The sequence below is a fragment of the Misgurnus anguillicaudatus genome, chromosome 22, assembly GCF_027580225.2.
Source record: "Misgurnus anguillicaudatus chromosome 22, ASM2758022v2, whole genome shotgun sequence".
NCBI lineage: Eukaryota > Metazoa > Chordata > Actinopteri > Cypriniformes > Cobitidae > Misgurnus > Misgurnus anguillicaudatus.
Genome location: NC_073358.2, coordinates 30,690,503 through 30,698,642, shown reverse-complemented (window position 1 = coordinate 30,698,642; position 8,140 = coordinate 30,690,503). Strand labels below are relative to the sequence as shown.

General features: G+C 38.9%; 1 protein-coding gene across 2 annotated transcripts in view; it reads right to left on the bottom strand.

The window, feature by feature from the left end:
- Window positions 1-2,427: 2,427 nt before the first annotated feature.
- Window positions 2,428-8,140, bottom strand: part of LOC141358815 (ras/Rap GTPase-activating protein SynGAP) — a 42,708-nt gene continuing 36,995 nt past the window's right edge. Inside the window, exon 3 of one of the 2 annotated variants that reach the window (XM_073860563.1) lies at window positions 2,428-2,747. In XM_073860563.1, coding sequence (XP_073716664.1) covers window positions 2,586-2,747 — 162 coding nt within the window. In that variant the 3' untranslated portion in view covers window positions 2,428-2,585. The remainder of the gene's footprint in view (window positions 2,748-8,140) is intronic. The other variant, XM_073860562.1, reaches the window with a different exon arrangement.

Sequence of the window (8,140 nt, the reverse complement as noted above, 5' to 3'; positions counted from 1 at the left end):
TGCTATGATTGGGTCCCAGTGCTTCTATCAACCTAGAAAATGTGAAAAGATCAACCCAGTAACTTAGTTTTGGTAAACAATTCTCTACAAGCACATGAAAAAATAGGTTGTTGAAATTTGGCTCTCCTTATGATGTCATAAGGAGCTCTTATTATAATAATACCACCCCTTAATCTGCACTATCCAACCACAGCACTGCCATTTAGTGCAGAGAAAAGCACAATTAAGTTTTTATTTCAACAAACCACCATCATTGTGATCAGTGTTTGAATTTCATCAGCTCATTTGCATTTTAAAGGACACACCGAAAATGGCAATTTTTTGCACACACCTACAAAGTGGCAATTTTAACATGCTATAATAAATTATTTATATGGTTCACATGTGTGCTCTGGCGACACCAAAGATTTATTTGACATCTTAAAAAAGTCTTGTGCCATGGCCCATTTAAACAGTAATTGCATGACTTTTACTTATTTCATCACTCTCATTTTAATAAATTGCATAGATTTTAACAGATTCATGCTTTTTGGTGTTGCCAAATGCAATGGCCAATATTGTGCAACATTTATTATACCACTAAAGAAAAGAAGCCATGTAACATTAACATTGTGTTTATAAAAGGTGTCCATGGTTTATAATAAGTCATGTGCTGACATTCATTATGAGCTCATTCTGAAATTCTCTGTAGCATTTGGCATACAGTAAGTAGCCACAGTACTGAACAAAGCTCCAAACTGCCATATTAGTGTGTAGGAGCATTAATGGGATGCCATACATCAGTCATAATCTAAGTACTTGTATATTTAGTTAGTTATCATTTAATGCACTGCAAAGTGCCACGAAAGAAAGTAAACCGCAGTACAGAAAGAATGAGACGCTTTTTCTACTCTAGTAAGATCTAGTTTATGAATATATGTGGTAGTAAAGGCCTTTCTGCTTTCTCCCTTCGTTTCAAAAACACAAACAGAAGATGCTCTAAACATTAGATTCAATGTAATCTTCAGAGCAAATGAGTGTGCAAGGAGAGATAATTTAGTTTTTAATCTGCTATCAGCTCCTTATCTTAATGCATATGGAAAGAGTTCAAAAATTATATGGTAAGAAAATCCAAAGCAACTTACAGTGCGTTTAATCTATACATTTTTAACAGTATTTGTGATCAAACCCATGGCTATTGTGTTACTAGTGCTCTACCTATTAAGCTAACACAGGAGTCAAGTTTGGGAGGTACAATCCCACTGGCATTGATGTAATCTACCTCAATAACCTCTATAAACATATGTTTAAGTGCTGGTAACATATGCAAAATATGCATAATAATGCATTTTTTAAGTTTTAAAGTAAAGTTTTTTTAAGATTTAAAATAAATCCCGTCCCCAGAGTACATATGTGAAGTTTTAGCTCAAAATACCATATAAATAATTTTTCATAAAATTGCCACTTTGTAGGTGTGAATAAAAATGTGCCGTTTTTGGATGCGTCCTTTTAAATGCAAATGAGCTGATCTCTGCACTAAATGGCAGTGCATGGTTGGATAGTGCAGATTAAGGGGTGGTATTATCCCCTTCTGACATCACAAGGGGAGCCAAATTTCAATGAGCTATTTTTTCAGATGCTTGCCAAGAATGGTTTTCCATAACTAAGTTACTGGCTTGATCTTTATCACATTTTCTAGGTTGATAGAAGCACTGGGGACCCAATTGTAGCACTTAAACTTGAAAAATGTCCCCTTTAAAGCTGCAGAGTTCTTACATTGTCTGACTTCGTGGGGACCCAATTGTAGCACTTAAACTTGAAAAATGTCCCCTTTAAAGCTGCAGAGTTCTTACATTGTCTGACTTCGAAGTCTGATACAAACGCGTAATCAAAAGCATGACATCAAAATGTTATTTTTGTGTATTGGGTGTGGTTTATGTATCGATGAACCAAATTCATGCACATACAGCACAAATGTGAATGTACCTGTGTAGTTTTTGTCTATAGCATTAAAAAAATCTCAGACAGCTACAAAAAGTATTGTCAGTACTGTATGAAGAGTTGTATTCCCAACATACTGTATTTATACAATAGCGCGTAACATAATTCTGAAATATTTATAATATTTCCGAATGTTTAGCCACAATCAGTACCAAACACTTACTATCTGTCTTAAAAAGGACACTGATGCTAACCAAAAACTATTGTACAACTCCTAATGCGGCATCATTTCCATGTGAGAAATTCATACACCCATACGTGCATGCATGGTAAGTCAGTCAAATGCGCACACATAAAAGACAAAAGTAGCCTTTTAAAATAAAAGCTAAACAAAACCTAAACATGTCTCTCTCAACTGCAAGAACACAACAACAAACTGCAACAAATATCGCCCTCTGCTGACAACAGTTAACACTATACTGAGAATGAGGCGGCAGCAGGAAAAACTTTATTATAAGCAAGCAGATCCATTTTTTTATTTTCTCGATTCAGTCCACACTACATTTATGTTTGTCAGCTATTCGGGATATCAAGAATATATAAACCAAGTTTAAAGCTCACCTTTTTTGTAATTTTGTAATGAGCTCTTGCTGTTTTATACAGTGCTATAGTATGTAATGATTACAGCAGGTACACTCACTGTTGTCCACTGACAGGTGGCATTGGAAGTCTGGGAATTGTGTCTCTACAGGAACGCTGATGGTGCGGCGCAGCAGTCTGGATCTGCAGGTGTCAGTTTTTTTCTCCTGCAGGAGCAGAGGGTGGATCTGGAGTGGAGATACGAAGAAGAAAGATAGACAACATTGATTTGTTATTCTTGCTGCTTTCCCGTCTAATGTTTAATACATTTCATCTGAATGGGAGTCAGAAAGACAATAAGGCGGCAAGATAGAAAGAATTCAATAAAATGCATGCATTTAGATAGACAGGATAAATAAAAGCCTTGTGTTTACTTGAATTACTTATTGAATTTTGTCTGTGTGTGTGTATTGTATCTATACTTTTGAGACATTAGTAATGTCCTCATTTGTAAATACAATACATAAAGTAAATCATTTTTATTTGAATTTTCTTCTAAATGGAAACCATCTTCTGTTTTATCTTTACCATAATTATATTATTAGTCTACATATTTTCAATGAGCAGTACATAAAACAATAGAGGTGTATGACCCTATTTGAAAAGCTAACTGAACGTGTGTTTGTGTGTAAACTTCCTGTCTGCTCATATACGTCCAAGTTCACTCTTCTGTCCTCTCCTTCACCCTCCAAAATGGCAGTATTGTTACATGTGTTCATGCATAAGCACGTATAGTAATAAAGTGGCAACGAAAACCCATTTATGACACCAGTAAAAGTTTTTTTAAATAACGACAGTAAGAGAGAAAAGAAAGAAGCTCAACTCTAATATAGAAAAAAAGAACACCATCTATGCAGCTCTGACTGTTGATACAACCTTGTTTAGCTTCCCAGAATCATGTTTCCCTAGAGTCCCGCACACATTCAGCACTCATTACTCTTCAAACAGAAAGAAAGTGTGTCTGTGTTTTCATGGCCGAGAAACAATTTCAGCCACAGAAATCTCAATTCTTGAGAATCCAGACTACTATAAAAAACTGACTTTATATTTTCAACAGATATGTTTTCCAAATGCAAGAAATATTTTTGAAGTTAACGCGAAGTAAAAGTTGCATACTTTCAGATTAAAACTTGCACGTTTAATCTCTCAATAGAGGCCAAGAATATACAGTTATTTTACATATAGTATGTGACCTGTGCTGTCTAAATGAGTCAGAATGCACATTCTAATTTTGAGCTATACAGGCAAAAGAGAGTAAAAAGGTTGATTTTAGTTAAAATTGATGTTTCAAACGGAGTAGCGATTGCCGTGGTGCCGTAAATACGAGTGAAACCGGCTTTTTAAATGAAATAACTCAGGGCTTTGAATTTGTTCATCGGGATCTAATTGGATTATTTGGAGTTGGGTCGTGTTGCTTATTGCTAATCGCTGCACTCCTTTTCCCGGTCTCTGCCCACTTGCCATACCATATGACTGGAAGTAAAGAGAGATTGTTTTGTCGAGGGGATTTGTGTATTTCATTTAAGATTATGAGGGCAGGGCACTAGCCTGGCCACAACATTTTGAAAACGGGAAGATCGGTCTGGGGTTTCTCCGTTGAGGAGCTACTATGCAAGACCCAAAGCTGGTCGACCAATCAAATTGTCAGGGCGGGCTTTATACGATAATGGACAGATGATCAACAGTAATGTAATCAACCACGTCACCAAAGAGCGCGTGTGTTGAATCTGTTTACAACGAAATGGCTGCCGCAGGATAATTCAGATGTGTGGATTCTACCATTGAGTCTGTACTAAAAGATATCGACAGAGCATTGATTTTAAAAGAGGAACAGAGAATCCCTATGGGATTCGGCAAAAGTTTCATTTATCAGCTAGCTCTGATGGTCGCTATGAAATCGGGACATGAAAACCCTATTGTCATTGTTGTTTCTCCTTTGGTCGCACTTATGGAGGACCAAGTTAAAGAAGTAACTGAAATGGGTATCACGGCGATGCAACTCGGCATGCATAATTTGCTTCTTTTCGGAAGCCCGGAATCGTGGCTGCTGAAAAAGAAGTGTAGGGACATGCTAGGCTCCGATATTTTTCAAGCCAACCTAATGGGTATTGTCGTGGATGAAGTTCACCTAACGTACAAATGGTAAGAGATAGAAAATACTTAATGTTGTGATATAAATGAAATGTTGTAAACATAGTAGGTGTTGATGTACGTTCGCTAACTCAGACTTAGTATAATCATAATGTTAGTGTCATTGTAGCGAAATAACTAGCAGTTCGGTCAGGCTGCAAAAGACGCCGTTTCAACATACACACTCCGTTGCTCTGATTGGTCGTAGGTCTATCCAACTGAGTGCAGAGGCACTTTTCAGTTGAGACACGCCCCATAATCATAGCCCAATGGAGCGATATCAGACTCAAATTCTGAAGCGCAGCTTGTTCACGCAGACACCACACGTCATTGGCGTGTTCATGTGAGCTCACCTCTCGTCTGTAAACAGAGGGAAAATGGCAAACTTTCCTGCTGAATTGACAAACTGCACAGGACCCACAAAACGAAAGACATCTTTTAAAACAACAACAGCAAAAACTGCAAATAGCAAAAACCCAAATGAACATCGGTAACTTTACTGCTTTACCACGAGATGCAAACAGCTGCAGAAGGGAAACGGTCTGAAAGGGTCGTTGTTTATTTTGGTAGGTACGCGATATGTTTGTATTGAGATGGATTCAGATATTCTACTTTAATTAAACATTGTGTTGCTTATGAAATTTGTGTTAATTTACGGATTAATAATACTAATAATAATTTGTTACATTTTATATAGCTCTTTTCTGCAGACCTCAAAGCGCTTTACATATGAATGGGGGAATCTCCTCAACCACCACCAACGTGCAGCATCCAACTGGATGATACGACGGCAGCCATATTGCGCCAGAACGCCCACCACACACCAGTTTATTAGTGAAGAGGAGACCGAGTTAAATTAGTATTTATTAGTAGATATGGGGATGATTAGTAGGCCAATGGGCAAGTTTGGCCACGATGCCAGGGCACACCCCTACTCTTTTTCGAATTACATCCTAGGATTTTTAATGACTACAGAAAGTCAGGACCTCGGTTTAACGTCTCATCCGAAGGACGGTGCTTTTTGACAGTATAGTGTCTCTGTCACTATACTGGGGTGTTAGGACCCACAAAGACGACAGGGTAAGCACCCCCTGCTGGTCTCAATAACACCTCTACCAGCAGCAACCTGGCTTTCCCAGGAGGTCTCCCATCCAAGTACTGACCAGGCACAATCCTCCTTAGCTTGAGTGGGCAAGCTGTCTTGGGCCACAGGGTGATATGGCTGCTGTAACAATATAGATACTACGTCTCCACAACCAAAGGTGTGCTTTAAAGGCGCTCTAAGCGAATTGAAGCGTTTTAGACCATAAAACATTTTTGTTAGATACCGGAAACATCTCCTCACTATCTGCTTGCTGCCTGTCCGCTGATCAAACTGTAAAAAAACGCGATCTCTGTAGACAGCCCAGGCTTCACAAACGGCAATATCAACAAATGGCCAAACCTAGCATCACAAAACAAAACAAAGTATTCCAGCCAATAAACGACAAAAAGGATTTGGGGGTGGGGGTTGGGCGCGTTCATAAAAGCACGGAAGGGAGGGGAAGGAGTTAGCTACGCTCCATCTGTTTGAAAACAATTTCAAACGTCAACAATAACTAACGTCTCGCAGATTCGCTTAGAGAGCCTTTAACTTATTCTGATGTGAACCAGTTGTTTATGTTGGTTATTTTGGTTATTATGTTATTCACTTTGATCTGCAAAGTTTTCTCACTGGTGAATGAGACATGAGATGTGGACATCTGATCTGTGAGGGTTCATGTGTTTTGAAAGAGGCGTGATTTTGGATAGCGATTTGAATGGAGGGTGGGATTGTGATTTCATTGCTAGTTGGCTACTAGAGATGCGCGGTTGTTGGTTACAGCCGCAGACTCCGCGGATAAACCGCGGATTGGGCAGATGACGTGACGAAAAATAATATTTTAATTAAATTCGGGCGGGTGGCGGATCGACTGCTTGTTATTAGCTGTGTCCTTCTAAGCATGCAACCTAAAAAGGTGAGCACTCTGTCTTTCAAGGTGGCAGCCTCAGAAGTTCGCGAAAAGAACTGAAATGAGACGGTTTAGCCTTCTGAGGACCCATAATTTGCGTCACCTGTTGCACGCGCCCCCAGTAGTGCCCACCGCGCCTTTCAGCAGAAAATAGCGGAGACATTTCTGAATTATTAAAATAAATATGTAATCAGAAAAATATTAATTTATTTTAGAAAATATGACACATTGATGTAGATTAAACTATTCAACAGTATATCAAATAATCAACCTTAGAAATATACGCAACATAAACGGAATAATAATAACACAAAACATAACTTATAATACTAAAACAGTGACAAGAAAAAGTTTTCTAATAAATACACACTTTTATTTAATAAAGGTTATAATTGTTTGGGATACCATCGGCATGTTAAGGATCCATTCGTTCTTTCATTAACAGCGCGGAGAAATGAGGACGCATTTTGACACAGCTCTTATCAACACCGGCGAAGGAGGTACGTGGCAAACTCAAAAATGAGAATTAAAAACAAAGGAAATAGAAGGTCAGAAAAGGGTTGTCTGGAATAAGTTTTACAAAGTGGTAAATCGGGATGACACCAGTGCAGACTATGTAATATGTGCGTTTAATTTCTCCTATCGGAGACGGAGTTCACTGCTGATATTCTAGAGATTTCTAGTCTCGCAGCTGTTATCAGCAGCGCCCATATGAGCAGCGCCTTGCATCGCCCAGTCAGCGGATGGCAGGGGTTGCGGTTTTGAAAACTGGTCAGAAACGTTGGTGCGGATGAATGGCAAACGGATGATGAGTTTTGTGATGCGGTTGCAGATGAAAAAAGCCCATCCGCGCACCTCTATCGGCTACCGTTAGCATTTTTAAAAATGTTATACCCTACCTTTAAAGGCAGAGTGCGTTATCTCTGAAAGCCAATGTTGACATTTAAAATGACCTAAACAAACATGCCCCACCACAATAAAATCTGGACTAGGGCTGAAACGATTCATCGAGTTACTCGATTTACTCGATTCAAAAAATTCCTCGAGGCAAAAATTCTGCCTCGAAGCCTCGTTAAATTCCTATGACGCGCACTACACGCGCCAAGATCTGATTCACACGGACCGTTGTTCAATGTTCAGGAAGCACATCATAGCGCGTGGTTCATTTTGAATTTAGTTGGCGCGATGGCGGAGCGAATATGTCCATAAACGGCAGAGAGAGACTGTCTAAAGTTTGGGATCATTACATTCAGCATCTGAACTGAAAACATCCACTGTTGTTTCACCAAGCGTCGATGAAACAAGGTAACGTAGCTTCCGCTGATTTTAATCCCATACTGTATTTGTAGCGATGTCGTTATGCGGTTTGACTAGATATGATGTTTAGCTTTGATGTTTTTAAGGAGTAAACGTCACGTTCAATTGCAGGACAGTATAGATTAAAAAAGAACCCCTTGACA